The sequence below is a fragment of the Pan paniscus genome, chromosome 3 (assembly GCF_029289425.2).
Source record: "Pan paniscus chromosome 3, NHGRI_mPanPan1-v2.0_pri, whole genome shotgun sequence".
NCBI lineage: Eukaryota > Metazoa > Chordata > Mammalia > Primates > Hominidae > Pan > Pan paniscus.
This window is the reverse complement of record NC_073252.2, coordinates 8712178-8738713: the sequence shown is the minus strand read 5'-3', so window position 1 is coordinate 8738713 and position 26536 is coordinate 8712178. Positions and strand designations below refer to the sequence as shown.

Genomic DNA, 26536 nt, shown 5'->3' with positions numbered 1-26536 from the left:
CACGAGAAACCAACCTTGGCCAGCAGAATTGTGAGCACCGGCAGTTATGGATTTGGAAAATGTCCTTCACTACAGGGAACATCTGCCTATAGCAAACTCCACCCACTCCAGAGAAGCTGAGGTCGCTTACACCCTTACCAGCAGGTATGCTGCGATAGCCACATCTTCATACACGAACTTCTCAGGATCAGTGACTTCAGGCCACACCTAAAACAGTTTCAAGAGCAAACGTAAATTGTTCGGTTTCCCCACCACCATTTCCCAATACTTTAAGTATCCCTAATAAAGCATAAATCAAACTGGACTAATCGTACACTAAAATAGGAAACATAAGCTCAAAGGCAGGAATTCACAACTGGTTTCTTACAATAAAAGATTTACATAAAGAAACAAGGCATGCCAAGAACAATCCAATCCAAAGCAAGATTTCACAATCAACAGAATGTACCTAAGGCATTTAGCTGAGGCAGTGGACACAGAGGAAACACTTAGCTACACTGTGCTCATTGTCTATGCAGATAAGGGCAACAAACAAGGAAACTAGGCATGGGAGTGAAACTAGGGCAGGGAGAGCCGCGAGCCACAAACTAGGAGACCAGTGCTCCAGCCCCTGGTCCATCAGTGGCTGCTGTCGCCCTACCTGTCAAACAGGGATAAAGCCATGCCTCAACTAACACACAGGATAATCAAGGTGCTCTGAAAACTGTAAAGCACTAGCTGTGCAAACATGAGCTCTCATTATTAAAATTAGTCATGTTCAGAACTGGCATTAGGCAAAACAGGAAAAACCAATGGCCAATGTTAAAAGTTGAAATTTCTATTTCCAGTCACAGCGCCTTAGACAATACAGATGAACCATCCCACTAGAAACAATTTCAAAAGCTGGAAAAACATAAAAAGTACCTTCTGGGCGGTACCAAATAGCTAACAAGATGGCAAAGGACCACGAGGCCAGGATGTGGGAGGGAGCCCAGCCTCAGTCAGCCAACCCCGGGGACCCACAGGTGCTTCAGCAATAATGAAAGGTCACAGCTTTAAGCCTGTGACCTTTGGGGTGCTTTTGTTACAGAGCAAGACGTGACTGATTAAAAAAATACATGGAAGCCGGGCAGTGGCTCATGCCTGTAATCCAAGCACTTTAGGAGGCCAAAGCAGGCAGAGCACTTGAGCCCAGGAGTTCAAGAACAGCCTGGGAAACATGGCAAAACTTTGTCTCTACAAAAAACACAAAAAATTAGCCAGGCATGGTAGCATCTGCCTGTGGTCCCAGCTACTAGGGAGGTTGAGTTGGGAGAATCGCTTGAGCCCGGGAGGTTGAGTCTCCAGTGAGCCAAGATTGCACCACTGCACTCCAGCCTAGGCGACAGAGTGAGAGCCTGTCTCAAAAAAAAAAAAAAAAAAAACATGGAAATGACAAATTGTGGTTACTCCTAGGAGGGGGAGGAAGATGGGAACTAGGAAGAATAGTAAGTAGCTTTGACTCTACCAGCAATGCCTTCTGCCTTAAGCTGGGCATAAACACACAGATGTATTGGGGGAACCCGCCCCCAATTCGGGGTCCCTGACTTCCCGCAACACAGATGTTTCTTGTTATACTGTTTTTACATCTTAGATAGAAAGTTTAAGCACATGTTATTATGAAATGTATCTCCTTTTGGGAACTGCTCTTTTGTACTTTAACTTTTCACATTCTCTTAAAATATATTTAAGTTTATACAAAGAATTATGGTAATTTAGCCATTTTTTTTTCAAGGTTCCATTACTTTTCAATTAAATATTTCCCTTTAGGTCTCTTGAAAACAAATAATATACAAGTAAAGATCAATCCTTTTCCATTATATATCTGTCTATGTTTTTGTTGTGTGCACCCCTAAGTATGTCAAAGTACAGCCTGCAACAGGAAAAACAATTTTACCTGGAAGAGTTTGATTATTTTACCTCATGTAAATTAAGGGTGAGCTGGGCACGGTGGCTCACACCTGTAATCTTAGCACTTTGGGAGGCCAAGACCAGTCTGGGCAACATGGTGAAACCTCATCTCTAATAAAAATACAAAAAATTAGCTAGGCGTGGTGGCATGTTCCTGTAGTCCCAGCTAGTCCAGAGGCTGAGGCAGGAGAATCTCTTGAACCCGGGAGGCAGAGGTTGCAGTGAGCCAAGATCACACCACTTCACTCTGGCCCTTTTTTTTTTGGGTGACAGAACAAGACTGTCACAAAAAAAAAAAAAAAAGAAAAAAGAAAAGAAAAGAAAAGAAAATCATGAAGGGGGAAAAATCAGATATTCTCCACCAGAATTACCTTAACCATTTCCTTATACTTCTCTTTAAGTTCCTGGTAAGCCTTGCTATACTTCATAATGGAGATGAGGGAAAGGGTGCTTTTAAAGTCACTCTTCTTGTTCTCTACAGACCACTTGGCCAACTTGGCCAGCAACTCTTCTCCAAGCCACGTGGGTTTGGGATACACGATTCCATCTGAATGCCATCTTTCTGGACAGAAAATTAAAACAGATATGAACCTTTAAAAATAAGAGAAATATGAATAAGCACAGATATGTTCAATTCTTATTTTAAAATTATCTATTTATTTACCTAATGAAGAAAACAGAAGCTAAGACATCTATATTACCAAAAACATAAAACGAACTAGAACTAGTTACAGAACTTTCATCTAATAGAGAAAAACATGTAAAAAGCACAGAGAATCCCTCTTTTCTTGCAAACTTTGTTAAGAACATATTTACACACTGCGAAGCCCCTGAGGCAGCTGAACAAATAAAGGCCTCTCTCCTGCTGCTTCATGCACAAGGAGCCAGAGTCTAAGCGTCCGAGGATTTTCCTAACATTTCTATTCTTTACCATTTTCACAGGTGCAACTCAAATGAGTATACTAGCTCACCGAATAGCTACTTGCCAGAAGGCGAAGTGCTCGGCCACAGAGATAAAGGCTGCTGTGCATTTTGCCGGCTTATTTTGTCTTTCACATGTCTTCTGCCATCAGAAGGTTCATGACAGCGGGGGGCTTCTGTCTGTCTTGCTCACTGCTCCGCCCCCAGGTCCCAGCAGTGCTGACACATAGCAGGCACTGTTCATGGATGCATTTAATAAATGAGGAAAAGCTCACAATCCTTGGGAGGACTGGCGGGACAGATACAAACCCAGATAACAATACACTGTCCAAGGGCTGCGTTTGGGGCAGCACAGGGAAGGGGAGGGCATTAAGTTTGCTGGGCAGATGAGAGAAAGCTACGATAAAAGTGACATTCAACGGACATTCCTAAGAACAAGCAGATCCCAGCCACTGGGTGAGCGGGGCAGAGCCGGAGGGCCTCACAAGTGTGCTGAGGGCGCAGCAGCAGCATGGCCCCGCTGGAGGGGACAATGGCAAGTGGTCCGTCTGGTGAGAGCTGTGGTTTCCAGGTTTTCTGCCACCACGGTGCATTAGAGGGACACAAGTCACTTCCAGAAGATTCTCCAGAGAGTCAACCCCAAAGTGGGTCTGAACCTTTCCCCTGGCCCAGCTCCCTGCTCGGGACTGTGAGGTCTGTCCTGCTCAGTCCAGAAGCGTTCCTGCTGGGCCTGACACTAACTTTGGTGGCCCCTGCGCGCTGCAGAGATTCTGCCCAAGGGGCGTTCCTCGCTCTTCCCTGGGCCTCATGCTCTTCCCCAGGGTCCCCCAGAGGTCCATACGGCCTCCTCCTTCATCCGCCTCTCTTCCATGTCCCTTCTCAGAGGCCTTCCTACATACCTCGGCCACACTCTGCCATTTCTATTGAGGGGACACAGTCCTGCTTGGCTGAGTTTTCCTCCCTACACCACCTAGTATGGGAGCAGATATTCTCCACTGCCCCAGGAGACTCACTTCCCGCTGCGTGCCAGCCCTAACACATGCTGGGCACACAACAAATGTTGCCGAAAATGAATCCAGCTGCGAAGAAGCACGCACATCAACAGTGGAGCCCCTCATTTGTGTTCAACTCAGAAGGCAGTACATCTGGCCCCTGAAGTGTGACCTGTGCCCAGAGACTGCAAGGAACAGCGGCCCGGTGAGGCTATGACTAGAAATGCCACCCTGGGAAGGTGGGGGCAGCAGCCACGTCCTCAGTAGCTCGTTAAAGAGCAGTGAACATCACTCCGATGCCGACTAGAAATGCCACCCTGGGAAGATGGGAGCAGCAGCCACGTCCTCAGTAGCTTGTCAAAGAGCAATGAAAGTCACTCCAACGCAGCAGGCACATGCCAAGCACCTCCTGCAACCCCGCCCTGCACCAGGTGCCCATTGCCCCCAAGACAGGCACCACTTTCTGGCTAATGGGCACATAGCTCAGCATCGCCGAGCACAGAGGTGCCTGGCACAGGTAAGCATGGCTTCTCCTAGTGTCTGCTCTCACTCCTCACTCTCCAACAAGGGCATGCTAGCAGGAAGGGACCTCAGGGCAGGATCCCCTGACAACTCGGGGCAACCTCTGGATGGTTCTCAAAGGGCTTCACGCTACAGGGCCTGAGCACCCCTTTCAAGCACGAAGGCTGCAACAGATCCATGTGAGGCCCAGCCCTGCCACCTCCTCAGAGGCTCAGGAATGATTAAACCCATTTCAAGGTGAGCAGACAGAGGGCCAGGAGGTAGAGCACATCCCCAAGACCACACTGCTAGTGGGAAGCCCATGCTCTTCTCGCCACACCCCTCTGCTTTCTAGGAAGCCCCGGGCAAACTCATTCCAGTTACTCAGACATTATCCCCAAGACTGTTTCGGAAAGTACAGCTTGGATGTGGCACTCAGGAAAATATCAGCTGACAAGTCATGAATGAATTCACCCCTCCTCTGACTTTTTCGTTTTAAAAATACCAAACGGTATGAATTAAATTTTATACTTTCTATACAGGCCCAAATACCATATGGAATTAAGGGTGCTTATTAAACTGCTACTTTATAATAAGTATCACTGAATTCTTACTACAGAAGGAACCATCACCTATTCCCCATTACTAAGTCATAAAAAATAACAAAATAGGCTGGGCTTGGTGGCTCATGCCTGAAATCTCAGCACTTTGGGAGGCCAAGGCAGGTGGATCACCTGAGGTCAGGAGTTTGAGACCAGCCTGGCCAACATGGCGAAACCCCGTCTCTACTGAAAATACAAAAATTAGCCAGGTGTGGTGGTGGGTGCCTGTACTGTGGAGACTGAGGCACGAGAATCACTTAAATGCAGGAGGTAGAGGTTGCAGTGAAATGCGATGGCACCAATGCACTCCAGCCTGGGCAACAGTGTAAGACTGTCTCAATAATAATAATAACAATAACAATAAAGAAATTTGAGTTTGACTTCAGAGCTAATGCTAAGGGCTGCTGATCATCACAGCCACAGGGAAGGTAGAGATCAGAGACCCCAGCCAGGCTGTGACCACCCAGACTCGAGGCCAGGCACCAACAGGAAGAGCAACATGGCCTGGGCACATAAGCTAGCAACTGCATTCCTACAAACCATAACCACCTCAGAGACAGGACCTTAAGCTCTCTGGCAACCCAGAATCCTTTGGCTACCTAAAGAAATCCTCAATGGAAACCATAGCTCTTACCATTCTTCTTTGCTATGATTGAGCTGAATTTGATACACATTGCTCATCTTAACCTTTAAGTTCCCCTCATCATCTTCTTCCAAAGGCAAAAACGTTACGGTTCCATTGAGGACATCTGGAAAGAAAAAGAGAAGGACAAATTACAACTGCCTAGCTACCGTCTCATCAGAAGCAGTATTAAAAATAGGGATGAGTCAAGCACGATGCTTTCAGTCCCCCAGCACTCTATTCACAATGGCACTCCAGGAGAGGAGCTTTTGCCTTTCATTCACTGCTACAGCCCACAGCCTAGAATGTGCCAGGCATACAGCAGCCATTCTCTGCAAGTATCTGTTGAGAGATGCATGAGCCAGGACCTGAGGGAAGAGCCAGCCAATGTGGACTCTATTGGAACTTGAGAGCTACAATCAGAGAAAACAGGGGACCTCTGCCCTAAATGAGTGTCTGCCACAGCCTGACCATGATCTTCGAGTGTGAGCAAGGCACAGAACACTGCTCAGCCATCAGAGGCCAGTTCAGGAAAGCGGATATCAGTCCAGGCCTTCCTAACAACCGCTTTATGTTGTGTGGAGCCCTTGCTGCATGTAGGGACTTCACAGTCACCTTCCCATTAAAATATAAGCAGAGTGGCATATTCCTAAGCTAAATTTACAGCATTCTGTCAGTTTGTGTGGATACTTAAGGTTTGGTTGTATAAAGTTCTATCTCTAAAATCAATCGTGTTTACCTTTGATATTAAAAAAAAAATTGCAAACTCTGTTAAAGAGGAATATACACTTCACAGGCCAAATATGCACAACTGTGGTTCACCTTCCACAGCAGATGAAAGAACAAGACCTGCCAAAAGGAAGCAGAGGCTGAAGGGGCTAAGTGGATTCAGATGGAAAGCAAGCAGTGTGGGGCCGAGAAAACTCTAACAATCAGAGTCTACTGCTATGGAATACAGGGTGGCCAGGGAAGTCCTCCCTAGTTAGGTGACATTTGAGCAGAGAGCCGAAGGAGGTCAGGGAGTGTGCCATGGGGCACCTGGAAGAAGAGTGTTTCAGACACAGGAGCAGCAATTGCAAAGGCCCTAGGGCAGGCGTGTGCTCAGGTGCATGGGGAATGGAGGTGAGTGGCGTGGACAAGGTGACAAGTGGTAGAAGGTGAAATCAAAGGGTAACAGGGCCCACCCAGGTCACATAGGGCCTTGCAGTTCATAGAAGTACAGCTTTTACTGTGAGTGAGACCAGAGAGAAGAGGACTGACACAATGCATCATTCTTTCCATGAATTATCTCATTTAAAAACTGCAACAGGACCAGGCGTGATGGCCCATGCCTGTTGTCCCAGCACTTTGGAAGGCCAAGGTGCGAGGCTCACTTGAAACCAGGAGTTAGAGACCAGACTAAGAAACATAGTAAGACCCTATTTATACAAAAAATAAATAAAGTAAAATAAAGCTCACAACTTTATCATCCAGTATTATTTTCACCATCCTCTGGATCAGGGTTTCTTAGCCTCAGTGTCACTAGCATGTGTGGCTGGATAACTCCTTATTGTTGGGAGTTGTCCCGTGCACTGTAGCATGTTTACCAGAAGCCCTGGCCCCTACCCACTAGATGCCAGCAGCATCCTCTCCCTCCCTGCCCAGTGTGGCAACCCCAAATCTGCTGTCACTGTTGTCGCTACACAATGATAAATTTCGATTTTTAAAATTTTTAAATTTTTCATTTTTGTGGGTACATAGCAGGTATATATATTTACAGGGTACATGAAATGTTTTGATTCAGGCATGCAATGTGAACTAATCACATCATGGAGAATGGGGCATCCATCCCCTCAAACATTTATCCTTTGTGTTACAAACAATCCAATTACACTCTTTTCGTTATTTAAAAATGTACAATCGTGGCCGGGAGCAGTAGCTCACGCCCGTAACCCCAGCACTTTGGGAGGCCAAGGCAGGCGGATCACATGAGGTCAGGAGTTGGAGACCAGTCTGGCCAACATGGTGAAACCCCATCTCTACGAAAAATACAAAAATTAGCTGGGCGTCGTGGCACATGCCTGTAATCCCAGCTGCTTGGGAGGCTAAGTTAGGAGAATCGCTCGAACCCAGGAGGTGGAGGTTGCAGTGAGCTGAGATCACACCACTGCACTCTAGCGTGGGCCACAGAGCGAGACTACTCTCAAAAAAAAAAAAAAAAAGTACAATTAAGTTATTATTCATTATAATCCCCCTGTTAGACTATCATATACTAGGTGTTATTCATATTCTATTTTTTTTGTACACTTTAACCATCCCACCTCTCCCCCAACCCTCCACTCCCCTTCCCACCCTCTGGTAACCATCCTTCCACTCTCTATGTCCACGAGTTCCATTGTTTTGATTTTTAGACCCCATAAATAAGTGAGAACATGTGATGTTTGAATGACAAACTTCTGAGGATCAAAACTGCCCCGACTGAAACCTCTGTTCTAGATGAGAAAACCAGGCGTTCAAAAGATTAAGTAATCTGTCTCAAATCCACATAGCCTCAAACTGAATTCTGTTCTTTAACTAAAGAAGTCAAGTTCTTAACCACTGTGTCATCCTGTCACCTGCTACTAAGTTAAGATTTCTTAGTCACATTCCTTTTTTTTTTTTTTTTAGACTGAGTCCCCCTCTGCTGCCCAGGCTGGAATGCAGTGGCACGATCTTGGTTCACTGCAACCTCCACCCACCGGGTTCACGTCATTCTTCTGCCTCAGTTTCCTGAGTAGCTGGGATTACAGGCACCTGCCACTACGCCTGGCTAATTTTTTGTATTTTTAGTAGAGACGGGGTTTCACCATGTTGGCCAGGCTGGTCTCGAACAGTCACATTACTCTTAAGACCTTCGTGATCTTGCCCAGAATAGGGCCAAGAAATATACAAAAGTTGCAAGAGCATCTCCACTTCACACAAACAGCAGCTAGCATTTATTAGGCACTTACCATGTGCCAGGAACTATTCTAAGCACTTTACAATGTATTAATTCCATTTAACTCTTCCAGCAACTCCAAGAAATTTTATTATTATCCTATTTTACAAATGAAGACACTGAGGCACAGAGAGGCTCTATAACCTGCCCACAGCCATACAGCTTGTAATTGTCAAGACCAAAATTCAAAGCCAGGCTGTCTATATTCCATGGAGGATACAAGTCCTCTGGTGAGCCTTCCTGGCGGGAACTGAATATAGAAAGCAATCCTGAAAACGTACTCCTTGTTGAGAGGGAAAACTGCCTCCCTGAGAGGAAGAAAGGAAAAAATTCAGTCCTATCCCTCTGTTCAGCGAAGTCTACACATGAAGGCCTCACGGGCACTGCCTCTCCGATCCTCAGTCCAGTGGATGGACAACGTAAAATGGTTAAGATTAGAACACAGTTGATAAGAGCTGGAAGAACTCCTAAACTAGACTGGACTGGCAGAGAGGCCCCCTGGAGGAGAGGACACCTAGAGTCTTACAAAGGCACAGAGGCAGACAGTATTGGGAGCCATGAGAGGGGACTATGTACCTCCCAGCAATTGCTGCCTGAGGTAGGCAGAAGAGCCTCCCAAAAGTGTCCATGCCGTAATACCCAGGACTCGTGAATATACTGCATTATATGGCAAAAGGGACACTTGCAAACATGACTATGGTTACAGAGCTCAAGAGGGAGAGTACTCTGGATTATCCAGGTGGGCCCGGCCTAACTCCATGGGCCACAAAGAGCAGAGAATTTTCTCTGTCTGGAGGTGGAGGAGAGAAGCAGGAGGAGAGAAGCAGCAGGAGAGGAAGGCAGAGAGATTCCAAGTATGAGAAGGATTCAACCCCATTGCTGGCTCTGAGACGTAGGAAGCTGCATGAAAGAACCAGAAAGAAGCCTCCAGCAACTGACAGCCAGCAAGGGAACAAGGACCCCAGTCCTACATAAAAAAATTAGATTCTACCAACAAACTGAATGAGCCTGAGAACAGATTCCTTCCCAGAACCTCCAAATAAGAGCCCAGCCGGCAGGCTGTTTGATTTTGGCCTCGTGAGAGAGACCCACAGCGGAGAAACCAGCAGAGCCAATGGGGATTCCTGACCTACAGAACTGAGACAATCAATTTTTTGTACTGACCAATGAATTTGCAGTAATTTGTTACAGTGGCAATACGAAACACATGCTGCTGAATAAAGTTTCAGGTAAGAGTGGCTGAGGCTGAAGTGTCAAGGTCACGGGCAGTAAAAATAAATGCCAGAGATTTAACGAACGCTGAGGACTAGTAGGTTCCCATCCATCCAGTCTCTATGCTCTTTCACAGTTATTTGTCTCAGCATAAATAGCTCTCTTTATGTTGGGGAAAAGGCTTATGGCATGCCTGTATAAACTGGCCATAAAAATATGAGACAATAAGTTGTGGAAAGCCACAAGAGGCCTCTGAGAAGGAAAGCCTTCTTATTGTCATGATGTTCCCATGCTCTGCGCGAGACCTACTGTCTTACCTATAAACACTGTGTTCAAGGAGAAAGACACTCCTTTGAATCACTACAATGTGGTCAGACATGCAGGCTCCTAGTTAAGCACGCTCCCACTAGTTATTCTCCGACAAGTTAAAGATAACGCTGTTTGAGCACAAAGGAGATTCATTTAAACCGCCACTGCTATAGATGACATGTATGATGCACTGTCTCCCTTTCACCGTTTCGCCCCGAACGTCCGCTTCTTAGATCTAAGTGATTGTACTCAATAGTGTGGAGACCAGAGCTCCGAGGCTTTGGCAGCCTCCATTTTGCAATTGGCCCCCTGGCCCCCATTCTTTATGCACTCTTAACCTGTCTCGTCTCATTCCTTCGTCGCCACCGGACTTTGAGTACCCTACGGGTGGTGTTGAGGCTGGTCCCCAACACTTTTACACCTACAGCTTTACCTGCTAAACTCCTAGGTATTAAGCAATATCCAGCTAGTCCTTCACTGTCTCTTTGAAGCCTTCCAGACACCGCCCCAATCAATTATCCCATCTTCTGTACTAAGGACACACATTTCTATGCGCCCACTCAAAAAACTATCAAACACCTAACAACCTCCCTAGGACATCGCAGAGGAACTAGTACCCTTAGGACTTTTTCATTGACCCGAGGTTCTATGATTGCTTTTTTATCTAATCGTCTCCGTCCACTATCAAAACACTCTTACCTTGCACGACTATTTCCCTCCTGGGAGTTGTAAGGGGGCAATGTGGGCTAGTTTTCGGGATGACGGTTCTGAGAACCACGTCGAGCTCACGCTGCGCCTCTGGCTGCGATCCCGCCCCGGAGCTGGTGAGGAAGGCCAGCATCTCCGAATTGCCACGGGCGAGACTTCGGGAGAAATCCTCCCAGAGCGAATCCAGATCTGCGGCGGGGAAGTCGCCCTCCCTTCCTTCAGCATGGCCGGGGTGCCCGGAGTCCCTCAGGGGCACTGAGGCGGCTTCCCTCTGTGCCTCCTCTTGCTGGCACTGGCCCTGGGCCTCCTCAAGTTCGCAACATGCCGTGCCCTGCTCGGGTCCTGATAGCGACCTGGGACCCGGGCCCCCTCCGGGGGAACCCTGGCCGGGTCCCGGACCCCGCTCCTTCTGCTCCGAGCCTGCGCTAGTCCCGGGGCCGCGGGCCTCGGCGCAGGGCAGGGCGGCGCTCCAGCGGGCCTCCAGGCGGGCGCCGCAAAGCCGTTTGTTTGCCACCTGCGGCCTCTCCAGCCACACTTCGACCGCAGCCCAGAAGCCTTGTGGGAGAAGCACGCCTGGGTAGCTGATCCCGGTACGGCCCACCTCAGCCATGGCAGCCAGCAGGTGTACAGCCCTGGCCGCGGCGCGCCGAGATGACGCAGCCCGGTGGCGCGGTGCGTTGACGTCATGGAGGCGGGGTGCTGGGACCGGAAATGAGAATGGCGCCGCTGGAGATCCTTTCCTGCTTTTGGTTTCCCTGGCAGGGGTTGAACTGTGGAGTGTGTGGGTGAGGAATTTGACCTGTGTTTTATTCCCTTTTGAGAGAATTCTGGATGTGGTATAGTTACAGAATCAAACATCAGCCAGCCAGCGGGTGTGGAACGCATTGTCCTCAGTACTGATTACCGATAAAAGTCAGGGAGCCTAAGTTTGTGAACGTAAAAGATGAGTCCTCTTATGAAAGCTAACTTTTCTCCACTTGGGTTCTGGTTTGCTTTTAGTGCTGGCATTACAGCCAGTGCCTTCCTAAGTCTGAGTGCAGCCATGGCTGTTTCATAAGAATGATGTAACGTTGTCCCATGAGGGATGAAAGTCATCTGTCACCTACTGTAGCAGGACAAGCCACAGACAAAACTCCTCAGACACCGGATTAAAGAAGGAAGAGGTTTATTCGGCCGGGAGCATCGGCAGACTTGCGTCTTAAGAGCTGAGCTCCCCAAAAAAGAAATTCTTGGCCTGTTTAAAGGCTTACGACTTTAAGGGGTCCACGTGAAAGGGTCGTGATAAATCGAGCAAGCATGGGAAACGTGACTGGGGGCTACATGAATCAGCTAACAGAACAGAAAGTTTTGCAATGCTTTTTTCATACAATGTCTGGAATTTACAGATAACACAAGTAGTTTAGGTCGGGGGTTGATGTTGTTATTATTATTATTTTTAACTCCTAGGGCCAGGTGGTGGTGCCAAGGTTGTCTGGCTATTTATCTGACTTTTGTTTCTTTCTAACTTTTTGCTTTCTCTCTTTTCCTCCTGTCTTATGAACTGGGCAAGATGGCAGGGAGGAGGGCAGCAGGAGTAGTAGTGGTCTCCTTATCCCTTCCTTTGAGAATTTTCACAAATTAGTGGGAGTTCTCGCTTTTATTTTTACTTTGAGTCTCTTTGGGAGACAGAGTGATAGTGTTTTATGTAATACACTTGCAGTGAGGGTTTTAAATTCTCTTATAGCTGGAAACTATCTTTTAAATAAAGACCTAGGACCAAACCTGTGTTAAACCAGTACAGGCACATGTGCCAACTTTGTCATGTCCTAAGCAGGTTAGTTTTTTTGCTGGGTCTTAAAAGCTTTTTTCCTAGCAAGCAACACAGTATTTCTTAATAATAGGAGTTTTTAAGAGCCAGATGCTTGAACTTGGCATCTGCTTGGGGAAAGAGTTAAAGTAATCTTGAGGCATTAAATCTTTTGCTTCTCAAGGCCATTGGTCTCTCATGTTAGCCTTTTTATAAACATAACATGAAGAAACGTCTAGGCTGCTGGCAATGTTTTCAGCCAGCTGAGCAAATAGGTTGTTTGTTTGTTTTGCTAAAGGAGGAGGCTCTTGTAACTTCTGGTTTATGTGTTTAAAGAATGACTTAAAGACTCGGAATTGTTGCTGGGCTGGACGGGTCTGGGTTTCCTGACTAAGTAGTATGTGTACAATGGGGACACCTTATATAGGTGTTTCTTCTAGCATGGTTATGGGGGGTAACAATAACAAAACAATATACAGCATATTTATATCCAGCAAGGACAAAAGAGGTCCTTACCTGGGAAAAAGATTGAATACAGTGACAGAACAATAGGAAAACCGTATTACAGGAAAACTATTAGTCTTAAGATTTTTAACTACGTTTACTTGCTTGACAAGTCCTCAAGCTTCAGCCATGTGTAGACTATTCAGCTGCCAGTGTGTGACTAGAGCCGGGCTTGTTGTTTCTTCAAGCTTCAGCCGTGTGTAGACTGGTCAGCCTCCGGAGTGACCAGAGCAGGGCTGTCGTCCTCAGCAACAGCTTGGTCTCGTCTCAGGATCAGCCAGGTAGGAAGATCTGTGTCCTGCTGGCTGGTCTACTTGTCCTGAGCTGCCAGTGTTAGCTGACTGTGATGGATCTAAGACACAACACCTGCAACTTTTAACAGCAGTGGGAGTGGAAAAGATTACAGTATAAGGCCCATCCTATATGGGTCCTAGAAAAATTAGATTTTAGTTTTTAACTTAAACAGAGTCACTAGATTTAAAGGGGTGTCAGGCTTATAGGCATTTTTATGTATTTAATTATAAACACTTTGTATGGCTATTTCTAAAGTCTGCATTTGCTTTCTTAAGGTTAATTCCTTTAGTTCTTGGAGGTCACCTTTAATTTGACCTATGATTTGGGGGTGGCCGACCAAACAAAATCTTATAGGGCAAATACCTAGTTTGTTCGGTGAGGGTGCAGCTGACTTGAAGGAGGACCATAGGCAAAAGCCTGATTTTATCTTAAATGAATTTCCTGGCAATATTTTTTCAGTAGCTACTCGAGTGTCCAGTTCATGCACTCCACTTTTTCATGAACTTTGCAGCCAATAGGCTGTGTGTAACTTCCGTTTTATTTTTAACAGTCTTGTTAAATCATGCCCTATTTCAGCTACAAATATTGTCTGACTTTAAAGTTAGAGGCAGTCTAAACCTGGGGATAATGTCTTTTAACAGTACTTTAGTCACTTCTTGTACTTTTTCTGTCCTGGTGGGGAAAACTTTAACTTACCCTGGAAAGGTGCAAACAAGCACTAGCATGTACCGATAGCCTCCAGCATGAGGCAGTTCTGTAAAGTCTATAAGCAAGTTTTCACAAGGTATGGCTCTTTCTCCTGTTTAAGTTTCTTAGAGGAGGGGTTCTTTTTCTTTCCCCCCTTTGTAACTCTATCTAGTGGCTTAGCCATCAGTGACAAATTGGAATCCAGATATGGCAGAATCCTGCTGCTTTTAACTTCTAATGTGACAATGGGCTCCTGGGAGCCTAATAAGAAGGTGCCTAGTCTGCCCTAGTCTTTACATTCTTTAGCTCCTGCCAGCCTGATCAGATCAGTATTTGGTTCCTCCAAGGTGCGGCAGCCCTTGGCCAATGGCCTCTTTGTCTTGCAGCCTTGGCCATTTCCTTTACTGCCTTCTGAACATTCACCCTTCTAGTGTCCTTTCTTTTTTCATCTCACACATTAATGTCTCTCTAGCCTTGGCCGGCTCTCGAATCCTTGCCTAACTTGACTTCTTCCACGTCTACATCCGTGTCCACGTCCTCTCGCATTGCTAATCTCTCTTTTTATAAGAGCTGTTGCTAACAGATTGGCCTTTTTTCTTAAGTCTTTGTTTTTCTTTTTCCTTCCTGAGTTCTCCTGCTTCTATGGCCAGCTGGCGGGGCCAGGCAGTGGCACAGGCCCTGCCCCCGCGCACTGCTGTCTCTCCCATTTTCTTCTGATTCTCTTTTTTACACTTACTGTGAGTCTTTCTTTTTGTTTTGCTCTTCTCTTGGCACCGGTCTGTAGCCTCCTCTTTTTTTCTAGATAGAGCTGAGCTGGGGAGAGGAATTTAACCCTTGGCGTGCCTAGCTGCCGCACTTGTTGCTTTTGCTCTTTCCTGTTTTGTTCCTTGGTCACAGTTAACATACGCCTTGGTGGCCACTTTTATAGACTGGGTGATATTCATGCCTGTAGCTTCTGCTTGATGTTACCCTGGGCTTGCTTTACAAACGAAGTATTCACTATATATATATTTATATATATATTTACATATATATTTTTTTACATATATATTTACATATATATTTTTATACATGTAAATATATAAAAAATATGTAAATATATAGAAAAATATATATGTAAATATATATATTTACATGTATATATTTCTATATATTTACATATATGTATATATATATTTATATATATATTTTTGAATATATATATATATGCTGATTTTTTTTTTTTTGAGATGGAGTCTCGCTCTGTTGCCAAGGCTGGAGTGCAGTGGTGTGATCTCGGGTCACTGCAAACTCCGCCTCCCAGGTTCACACCATTCTCCTGCCTCAGCCTCCCGAGTAGCTGGGACTATAGCCACCCGCCACCACGCCCAGCTAATTTTTTTGTGTTTTTTTTTTCAGTAGAGACAGGGTTTCACCATGTTAGCCAGGATGATCTCGATCTCCTGACCTCTTGATCTGCCCACCTCGGCCTTCCAAAGTGCTGGGATTATAGGCGTGAGCCACCAGCCTCAGGGTTAAATGGGGTGTAAAGCCAGAATGCTTTACAGAGTCTCTTATAAAACTGACTTAGGCTCTTGTCAGCTCCTTGAAGCACTTCTTAAATCTTTTTTATATTAATTGCTTTTTTTCTACTAACTCTTAGCCTCTGCAGAAGTGCCTCTTATACTGCTGCAAATGCTGAAGCTGAGTTGCATTCTCTGGGTCTTTTTTCCCCTTTTTCCTAGATCTTAACAGGCCCTTTTTTAAATATAATTCTCCATGCAGTTGGAGGGTTAAACAGGCATACTGAGAGTCAGTGTAAATGTTTAGTCTTACCTTCACTGAGTTCTAAGGCCTGAATTAAAGCAATGAGCTCAGCTTAACGACAGTGTCCAGGGTTATCACTGCATATCCTGCACATCTCTCTCCTTGTGGGTTGATGAAGCTGCTCCCATCCACGTATAGCTCCCAGTCTACTGATGCCCAAGGCTGGTCCCGGAGGTCAGGGCTGCTAGAGTAAACTTGAGTCCAACACCTCTACACAGTTATGCTCGACAGGGCTCTAGCTGCTGGGAACAAGGTGGCGGGTTCAGGGTGTTTCCAGTTTAGTAGATCAATGGTTAAAAAGGGCTGATAGATGAAAGTCTGTTGCCCCACCCCCTGGATGTGGGCTTGGTCATTATAATAGACAGGTCCTAGTGTCTCCCTGAGAGGCATTTGCATAGCTCCAGCAAGACCAGATCTGAGAGGGCCCACTTGACTATCTTGACTTCCTTCCTTGGCCTCTTGAGGCTCCGATTCTCCCCTTCGAGGTGAGACCTGGGGCGTGTTAGCTCCTTAATCTCGTTTCTCAGGGGGCTGCTGGCCTCGGTAAAGGCCGGTAGGCTGGGACATATGGAGAAAGAATTTCTGTTATCTCTGGCGGCTCCTGCAAAACTGGCTTCTCATGCTCTTTCTGGGACTCCCCTTTTCAACTCTGTGTCTGCTGGTGCAGCTGTTCTTACTTTCACTTTTGGCTTTTTTGCAATAAGCTGTTAAACAGGGCTACATTTATGCCGGTTTTTGTCTATATTATATTTAACCATGAATCAATGTAAAGGAATTGATCTAGGTCCACTGGCTGTCCTCCAACCCCTGTCACCACCTTAAATACATGGCCAATTGTTCCCTGTCTGTAGTTCCTTCGGTGGGCCATCCAACACCAAAAGAGGGCAATTCTTTTTTTTTTTTTTCTTTTTTTTTTTGAGATGGAGTCTCGCTCTGTTGCCCAGGCTGGAGTGCTGTGGCACAATCTCGACTCACTGCAAGCTCCGCCTGCCGAGTTCACGCAATTCTCCTGCCTCAGCCTCCTGAGTAGCTGGGACTACAGGTGCCTGCCAGCACGCCTGGCTAATTTTTTGTTTTTGTATTTTTAGTAGAGATGGGGTTTCACCATATTAGTCAGGATGGTCTCGATCTCCTGACCTCGTGATCTGCCCGCCTTGGCCTCCCAAAGTGCTGGGATTACAGGCGTGAGCCACCACGCCCAGCAAAAGAGGGCAATTCTAATTCACATAGAGTTCTTAACCTCTGGGGGCTTAACTCTGTAATCCCCTGCAAAACCTTTCTTAAGGTTCTGTAACATGCATTTTAATAGAGTAAGTTTTGATGATTAGATGACTTTCCTTTTATTTTTCTTCTTGAAAAATTTTTTTTTAACACAGTTTCTAGTGGAGTGGGCTTACTTTGTGTTTGACCTATTTTTCTCTTGAGACAAAACAACATTCACACTACAAGAAGGAAAGGGTAAAAGGTTACTCACTTGTCTAATTCACACTAAATGAAAATCAAAACTAAAACCAAAGTGTCATTAAAGGCACACCTGTTTGTCAAGGAATTTAAGCCAAGTCAAAATCAGAACCAAAGCCAAAGTGCCAATAAAGGCACGCCTGTTTATCAAGTAATTCAAGTCAAGTCAAAAACAAAAACCAAAGTATCAAGCAATTCAAGTCAAGTCAAAAACAAAAACCAAAGTGCTGGTACAGGCACGCCATGGGTGATCAGGCCACGCTTCCACTCAAATGGAGTGTGCAAGTTCCAAAGACCAGTCTTACCAAGTTTCAAATGTCCAGACTTAAAGTGCTAGTTCCTTCCCAGTGTTCAGCCACTGCATTGATCCTCCACGGGGGCTTGCCATGCACCGCTCTGACGAGGCATTCCACGGGGGCAAATGCCTACCCGGGAGCACTCTCAGGATCCGCATCGCGCAAGCTGGCTGGAGTGCCCCGCAGGGATGCTCTACAGGGCAGGCATAAGCTGCCTAAGGGGCTGGCTTGAATGTCCCTTAATCACCTCGCTTCTCAGTCAGGGAACCAAGAAATGTAGCAGAACGAGCTGCGGACAAAACTCCTCAGACACTGGATTAAAGAAGAAAGAGGTTTATTCAGCCGGAAGCACTGGCAGACTTGTGGCTTAAGAGCGGAGCCCCCCGAAAAAGAAATTCTTGGCCTGTTTAAAGGCTTACAACTTTAAGGGGTCCATGTGAAAGGGTCGTGATAAATCGAGCAAGTGTGGGAAACGTGACTGGGGGCTACATGCATCAGCTAACAGAACAGAAAGTTTTTCAATGCTTTTTCATACAATGTCTGGAATTTAAAGATAACACAAGTAGTTTAGGTCAGGGGTTGATGTTATTATTATTATTATTATTATTATTTTAACTCCTAGGGCCAGGTGGTGGTGCCAAGGTTGTCTGGCTATTTATCTTACTTTTGTTTCTTTCTAACTTTTTGCTTTCTCTCTTTCCTCCTGTCTTATGAACTAGGCAAGTTTGGGGTTAGGAGGGCAGCAGGAGTAGTAGTGGTCTCCTTCCTTACTACATGTCCCCAGGAGGAACAGAGAAGGTTGGATACTGCCAATTTAGCCCAACATCATCAGCAGCTGGTCTGCAGAATCTCTAGTAAAATCCAAAAACCTCCAATATTCTTAATTACTTTTGTACATTAATCCCTCCATTGGGATTTTGCCATTCCCTAAAGGATCTCTGTCGGAGTAAGAAAAGTGAAAACTAACTCAAATCATGTGATTTATTAGAGAGAAAAGCACAGACCAAATGTTGGTAGAATTAAGTAAAAGGCAAATGAGACATATCCTCCCAGACACAATGGCTCACCCTAGCCCATTCAGTGTTTGATCACATACAGTAATTGATTTCTATGCTATCTTAGTTTTCCAGGGCTTCCATAACAAATTACCATAAGTTTGGTGGCTTAAAACAACACGCATTTATTCTCTCATAGTTCTAAAGGCTCTGAGAATCCATTCATCTCTCCTAGTTTGTGGTGGTTGCCAGCAATCATTGGCATTCCTTGACCTGTGCCTCCAGCACTTCAATCTCTGCCTCCCTGGTTACGTGGTGTTCTTGTTTCTCCAAATCTCTTTTCTTCTTCTAATAAGGGCAACATTCATATTGGATTAGGGCCAACCCTAATCCAGTATAATCTCATAGTGAATAACTGCTGAATGAAACAGTCACTGAGATTAGGGAGCGTGTCAGGAGAATGGTGCAGATGGCAGAACTATCTCAGACTTTCCTTTTGGGGAAGCAGGCCCCAGCCAGAGGCTGCTGGGTCCAGGGAGCAGGGAGAAAGCTGGAGATATCCCGGCTTAGGTCAAGGATCTGACCCACTGCCTGGGGCTGGAAATAGTGTCTACATAGCACTGTCCTGTAGGACTTTCTGTGATAATGGCAATGTTCTATGTCTGCACTGTCCAATACAGTAGTTACTTTTGGCTACTGACCTGCACTTGAGTGCAGCTAGTGCAACGAGGGAACTGATTTAAATTAGATTTATGGGAAATTGAATGTATTTAACTACTGCACATTTAAGTAGCCACATGAGGCTAGGGGCTACTGTTGAACAATGCAGCACTAGAGACACTCACCTGGGACCCTTAAAGCCCCTCCATTCTGAGTTGTCAGCGTCTAAGTGCTGGAAGCTGGGTGGAACTCGAGAAGCAGCAGTGGAGGCTCCAACCGGAAGTCCCTGGCTGCTCTGAGCGCCCTGAGTGGCAGCCCTGTTGTGCTGATCAGAATGATGGCTCCAGCCACTTCACAGCAGCCCCCATTACCTTCCAGGGCCTCAGCCAGAAACTCATCTGATGCCAAGACCTTAACAGCATAGAAACCCATTAAATTCAATATGTTGGGTTTATAATTAAAAAAAAAATCAGGCCGGGCGCGGTGGCTCACGCCTGTAATCCCAGCACATTGGGAGGCCAAGGTGGGTGGATCACAAGGTCAGGAGATCGAGACTATCCTGGCTAACACAGTGAAAACCCGTCTCTACTAAAAATACAAAAAATTAGCCGGGCGTGGTGGTGGGCGCCTGTAGTCCCAGCTACTCAGGAGGCTAAGGCAGGAGAATGGCTTGAACCCGGGAGGCAGAGCTTGCAGTGAGCCGAGATGGCACCACTGCACTCCAGTCTGGGCAACAGAGCGAGACTCCATCTCAAAAAAAAAAATTCATTGGCTCAAGCCAGTAACATTTGCCATAGGGACAGCCATTTGTATGTGCATCTTGTACAAAACCACATTTATGTTCCACAACTCTTTCCCAACACCGTTTTCAGCTGCCTACCACTTAATGTGATGTGACTAGGGGAAGTGAGGTGGCTGCTGGGTGGTGGTGACGACTGTGGCTGAGCTGTGATGGATCATTCTTGGTGCCGAATCATCAGAACCCATTCCCTTCCCAAGGACCTGGTGACTTCTTCCAGCCACTCTTCTGGGAATGCAGAACCAGCCAGGGAGGTGGTGGTGGGAAAGACAGAAGGGATAAATGGAGACAAATGACCGGAGGGTGGGAGGCAACTTTAGCTTTAACAATGTGTGCACATAACAGCAATGGCCAATGACGGTCAATAGCACCAAGGTCTAAAACTGAGCAGGGAATGGGTGTGCCGAAGGGAGCAGAAGTGGGACAGAAGTCAAGATAAACAAGAGAGGGGGTGGGTGAGGCCCTATGGCAGTGCTCCCGTGGGTCATTGTCCACTGAGTTACTGAGGACACTCACCCCACCCCTACTGTTCACACTAGGGGTCCACGTGCAGCTCCTGGTGGTTTCACCCAGAAATAGCTAACAAACATGTATAAAGCCAAATTCCCTTATTTTTTTCCCCAAATTTGCTCCCTTGGTGCCAGTCCCAGTGGCATCTCCATCCACCCAGGTCCCAACAATACAACAGAGTGTAGCACGACCCCTTCCTCTCTTCCTACCTCCCCACCACCCTGACTCACAGAGAGGCCCGTGTTCCCTGTCAGATGCAGGTCAGCAGTGTCCTCAGGCCCAGGAGGGGAGCACGGTGGATGGAGAGTGCTACAGCGTGAGCAGGCAAATGCCAGAAGGTGGCCCCAAGGTGAAGCCATGGTCAAAGCTGAGAACTACAGTCTTACCTGCAGATGCCAATCTGGGAAACTAAATGGAGAGAGTGAAGTCAGGGGGCCAAAACTTGCTACAGGCCAGCCCTGACAAGCCAGAGGGTAGAGGAAAACAAGTGTGAAAAGAGGAGGGCGAAAAGGGACAGGCAGAGAAGGGAGGGGAGCCGGAGGACTTGGCCAAGGCTGGAAACCTGTGCTTTGTTTTCTCCATGTCATTTTGTGATGATGCCCTAACTTAAATAGAACCAACAATAAAAAGCCACTCAGCTCCCTCTCCACCCTCCAGCTCCACCAAGATGGCCTTATCTCAGGCCCTTGTCTCTTACCTGTACTGGCTACCAGATGCCCTGAGCTCTTCCCCTTTAGCCTGCCTTCCAGTGTCTACCTAGAAATGGCTTTCCTCTCCCTCTCACTCCTGCAATGGACCCAAATCATTTCCCGGTGGGAAGATATTTTTATTTTTATTTTTTGAGATGGAGTTTCACTCTTGTCACCCAGGCTGGGGTGCAATGGCGCTACCTTGGCTCACTGCAACCTCTACCTCCTGGGTTCAGGCGATTCTCTTGCCTCAGCCTCCCAAGTAGCTGGGATTACAGGCGCCCGCCACCACGCCCAGCTAATTTTTGTATTTTTAGTAGAGATGGGGTTTCACCATGTTGGCCAGGCTGGTCTCAAACTCCTGACCTCAAGTGATCTGCCCACCTCGGCCTCCCAAAGTGCTAGGATTATAGGTGTGAGCCACCACACCCAGCCAAAAGATGTTTTTCTAATGTCAGTAACACATGGGAACCCAATTGATTAGTAGTTGTAATTTTGGCAGAAATTGTGACCTAAAGGAGGTGTGAGTTCTGCAATAAATGGTTATTTTACTACTCTCAACAGTATCTCCAAACATTTGAAAAACAGTGGTGTGTATTTTTTATTAGACCATGATTGCTTTGTCTTCAGGCAATCCTTGTTGCTCCTGGGGATTCAGGGACCTTTGCAACAACACAATAGACCTCTGGCTGGGAAGGCTAGTCTAGACTAAGGATCACTTCCGACTGCTTAGCAGGGTACCTGCCAGGCCCGAAATGATCTTTCAGTCCCTTCCTTCTGCTTTTGCAATCGGATGCTCCCACTGATACCCATAATTATATGTCTGTTTAAATAAGAGTAATAACTGTGAAGAAAAATGTTGCCATGGAATCAAGGAGAAGGTATTTCAGAGTAGAACAGAAGTAGACAGATTTTCCAAACATGACCTGAGTATCCCCACCCAGATGTCCTACCAACATCTTAAACTTGACACACATTTAAAATTGTACTTATCTTTCTCCTCCCCGTAACTGAGCTGCACTGCCCATCTTTTAGTTCCCTATAAATGCAAACCTTTGGATTTAGTTTTCCTTGTGCTTTTTTCATTTTTTTTTTTTAAACGCAGAGTCTCACTATGTTGCCCAGGCTAGACTCAAACTCCTGGGCTCAAGTGATTCTCCCACCTCAGCCTCACAAGTAGTTGGGACTGCAGATGAGAGAACAATGGCGCACAACGCCTGGCTCTTCCTTGTTCTTTATATGGCAAATTGCTAAGTCTAGTTGATTCTGTTGTAATGCCCAACCTTGTTTTTACTAACCCTGTTTTTAGACTCTCCCTTTTTCTTTAATCACTTAGCCTTGTTGCCACCTGAATTAACTCTCCCTTCGCTAAGAGAGCCAGACAGACTCCATCTTGGCTCTTTCGCTGGCAGCCTCTTCCTCAAGGACTTAACTTGTGCAAGCTGACTCCCAGCACATCCAAGAATGCAATCAACTGATAAGATACTGTGGCGAGCAATATCCGCAATTCCCAGGAATTCGTCTGATTGATAACGCCCAAAGCCCCGCGTCTATCACCTTGTAATAGTCTTAAAGCCCCTGCACCTGGAACTGTTTACTTTCCTGTAACCATTTATCCTTTTAACTTTTTTGCCTACTTTATTTCTATAAAATTGTTTTAACTAGACTCCCCTCCCCTTTCTAAACCAAAGTATAAAAGAAAATCTAGCCCCTTCTTCGGGGCCGAGAGAACTTTAAGCGTTAGCTGTCTCTTGGCCGCCGGCTAAATAAATGCACTGTTAATTCGTCTCAAAGTGTGGCGTTTTCTCTAACTCGCTTAGGTACAACACTGTCTCTGTAAATTTCATAAGAGGTGTGTGTGTCTTAGTTTGGATCTCCCCAAACAGACCTTGAGACGAGGCTTTGGGTGCAGGTAATTGAAAATGGAGCTGATCTCGGAGTGCACGAGTGAGGAAGTGGAAAGTGTGAGACAAAGAAAAACAAGTAAAGGGTGGGTGATTGAGCTGGTTGCTGCTCTGGTCAACGAGGGCCCACTTCCACTAGGGGCTCTCTGAGAAACTCTGCAGAACCACGGTTCTCAAACTTCAGCAAGCTCTTGGGCATGCCGGGTCTTACTATGTTGCCCAGGCTGGTCTCAAACTCCTGGCCTCAAGCGATCCTCCTGCCTCGGCCTCCGAAAGCGCTGGGATTACAGGCATGAGCCACCATGTAGAGCCTGCTGATGAATTTGAAAATGCCCGGCCCCAGACTGGGGGTCCTGATCCAGTAGCCTTGGAGTGGGCCCCAGGAAGGGCCGCATTGTGAACTGCATCTCAGAACTACGGCGCTCCAAGAGGTCAGCGACTCGCCAGAGTCGGTCAGCCAGGCCTTGCCTAAAGGCAGAGAAGCCAAGAGTGCCCGGGAGCGCCTGCCGAAGCTTCGTGGCTTCCAGCCCGCCCGGGTGGCAGCGGCGTCCGCGTTTCCAGGGCAACGAGGGTGGCGCGGTTCGATGACGTCAGGACGCCCGCGGCTCCGCCCCGCCCATGGGACGGACGGAGGCCGAGAGGCGTGGCGGGGGAGCAGTGAGGCCAGGCCAGAGACAGCTACGCTGTGCCGGCAGCTAGTCCTAGTACTCTGAGTCGGTCGCCGGCCGACAGGCATCACCTGAGCGCCTGCTGGGCGAGTTGGACGGTGCAGAGCAGCGAGGACCGCGGAGCCGGAAGGTGGAGGCTGCGTTAGCCCCAGGGGCGCGGACGCGGCGGGGCGGGAGCGGGGGCGCTGAAAGTGCCAGGCCCGGGGGTGTGGGGGCTGTGCGGATTCGCGGGCGGGGGGGCCAGGGTTACCCAGAGCAGGGGCCAGGAGGGCAGGTGGCCCACGTGCTGGGCGTTCGGAGGACTTTACACATTGAACTAGGCAGCTGTTCACGAAAGGGAAGTGATCGACATCGCAGAGAAGACTGGAGGCAGCTGTTGCCAGAATAGTGATCTTGAAGCCCCACTTCCTTGCCAGAAACTGCTCCAAGCGTCTCATGTGAATGACAGCAGCCTAGACGGTAGACCCTGGGCACTAGGCAGGCGTCACTGTATTTGGATGACAGTAGCCTCAGACAGTAGACCCTGGGCACTAGGCAGACATCACCATATTTGGAATGCAGCAGCCTAGACAGTAGACCCTGGGCACTAGCCAGGTGTCGCCGTATTTGGAATGCAGCAGCCCAGACAGTAGACCTTGTCTAGACGCTGGGCCCTAGCAAGGCATTGTTACTGGCCGGTCTTTGCTCCCAGGGTGGTGGCGGGCCGCTCCCAATGGCAGCAAGGCCTTGCTATCTGACCTGGGGTTCTTGGCCTCATCGATTCCAAGGAATGGAACCTTGGGCCATGCGGTGAGTGTTATAGCTCTATTAGAAGCTGTGGGTCACGGAAGAGAACTGTGGAACCCAGCGACTAGTGTTCACCTACTTGAACCCAGGATGAACCCAGGCACTTAGCTGTGCAGGAACAATGGCGAGTCTCTAGCCCGGGAGCAGAAACCGGTGCCTCGCTGGATCAGAAGCGCAGCGGACACCCTGCTGGATCTGGAGGGGGGGTGGGGGTGTGGAAGTCAGCGGGGGGTCTGCGACAGCAGCGATCAGCAGTGGTGGACGGCAAGCAAAAGCTTAGCTCAAACCGGAACAAACATGGACCAGAAGAGTGTGCAGTTGCAAGATTTAATATAGTGAAAACACAGCTCCCATGCAACGGGAGGGGACCCAAAGAGGGTTGCCCGATTCGGCTTGAATGCCTGGGTTTATATCCTGATCATTGTCCCTCCCCCTGTGCTCTCAGGCGACAGATAATCTGATTATTTCTTTACCACCTGTTTTTAGCCTCATTAGTATTTTAGTGAGCTCTCTTTACTACCTGATTGGTCTGGTGTGAGCTGAGTTACAAGCCCCATGTTTAAAGGTGGGTGTGGTCACCTTCCCCAGCTAGGCTTAGGAATTCTTAGTCGGCCTAGGAAGTCCAGCTAGTCCTGTCTCTTAGTCCCCACTCTCAACAGGAAAACCCAAGTGCTGTTGGGGAGGTTGGCCGATGACTGCTCTAACTGCTTCCTGCTGAATTGGGGTGTAGTAGGGGTCACGCAGTTGAGATTTCCTTGGGAGTGGTGCCTTCGATGTCATCAACATCGGAGCATGGGCTAGCAGGCCAGTCCAGGGGTCCAAGGTAGATCTTAGTCATGGACTGCATCTGGGGCTCCATTTGAAGAACATTTGTAGTTTTACAGCTTTGATTCTGGAAGAGACAAACTTAACAAGGAGGTTAAAGATACAGGGATCGAAATGTATGGCCCGAAGTGCAGGGGCATATGGGTGTGGATGGTGAAAGTGGGGTTTCCTTTAGAAAAACTCCTATACAATGGGGCATCAATATTTCTGGGAAGTCGCATTCTCCATAGAAGCTCTTGGTAAGGGGAGCTACTGGTAGTATAGCGGCATGGAGGGGGTGCGGTGATAGTGAAAGGGGGGTAAGACAACAGTAAAGAGAAAAATATGATGGGGGGGGCCATGGAGCTCTACGATTCCAGTTACTTTCCTTGCAGTTGTCGCTTGAAGAGCAGGTGCAGATCCTGTAGAGGTTCACAGGAATAGCTAGCGTTGTCTCCTGAATTTTTGGGTTCCTTTGGCGGTATCCAGGGTTTGATGTGTCTGAGACTCCACTCCAGACACTTTAACTGCACTCAGGGTAGATAAAATGACTGGGTAGGGCCCTTCCCAGTATGTATCTAGGGGTGGGGACTTAGAGGGAAGGGACTTGACTAATACCATGTTACCAGGGTGGAATTCCTTTCCCTCCTCTCGGGTACAGGTTCCCTGTAATGTTTTAAGAACTTGTTGATATTTGGCTAAGGAGGTGATGTCTGCAACTAAATTGGCCGTCTCTCGGTCAAGCACAAGGTCATTGGTTAGGAAGGGCTGTCCATACAGCATTTCGTATGGGCTAAGTCCTGCTTTTTAGGGGGAGTTTTGTATTCTTAATAAGGCTATAGGCAACAGAGCAGCCCATGCGAGGTGGGTTTCCTGAGTTAGCTTTTTTAGATGTTGTTTGAGTGTTTCGTTCATTTTCTCGACCTTCCCTGAGGATTGTGGCCTCCAGGCGCAGTGTAAGTGATATTGTATGCCTAACTAATGTCTGCGATACTCCCTGGGTTACTGCAGCCTTGAAAGCGGGGCCATTGTCACTCTGTAAGTCTCGGGGAAGTCCGAATCTGGGAATTATTTCATGATTTAGTGCCTTTATTACCTCTTCGGCCTTTTGTGTCCTACAAGGAAAGGCCTCCTC

The 26536-nt window shown here is 47.3% G+C and overlaps 2 protein-coding genes across 10 annotated transcripts in view; one reads left to right on the top strand and one right to left on the bottom strand.

The window, feature by feature from the left end:
• TRMT44 (tRNA methyltransferase 44 homolog) overlaps positions 1 to 11362 on the bottom strand; it is a 68034-nt gene extending 56672 nt beyond the window's left edge. For 4 of the 5 annotated variants that reach the window (XM_034951963.3, XM_063603717.1, XM_034951962.3 and 1 more), the window contains exons 1-4: positions 10744 to 11362; positions 5580 to 5694; positions 2301 to 2520; positions 139 to 207 (exon numbers count right to left, since the gene is read on the bottom strand). In XM_034951963.3, coding sequence (XP_034807854.3) covers positions 139 to 207; positions 2301 to 2520; positions 5580 to 5694; positions 10744 to 11362 — 1023 coding nt within the window. Of the gene's footprint in view, positions 1 to 138; positions 208 to 2300; positions 2521 to 5579; positions 5695 to 10743 lie in introns of those variants that run through there. The other variant, XM_034951964.3, reaches the window with a different exon arrangement.
• A 48-nt stretch (positions 11363 to 11410) lies between these two features.
• Positions 11411 to 26536, top strand: part of ACOX3 (acyl-CoA oxidase 3, pristanoyl) — an 85284-nt gene continuing 70158 nt past the window's right edge. For 2 of the 5 annotated variants that reach the window (XR_008625081.2, XR_008625080.2), the window contains exon 1: positions 23775 to 23941. The gene's annotated coding sequence lies outside the window, so the exon portion shown is untranslated. Of the gene's footprint in view, positions 11538 to 23746; positions 23942 to 26536 lie in introns of those variants that run through there. The other 3 variants (XM_003816442.5, XR_010111907.1, XM_008969496.4) reach the window with 3 other exon arrangements.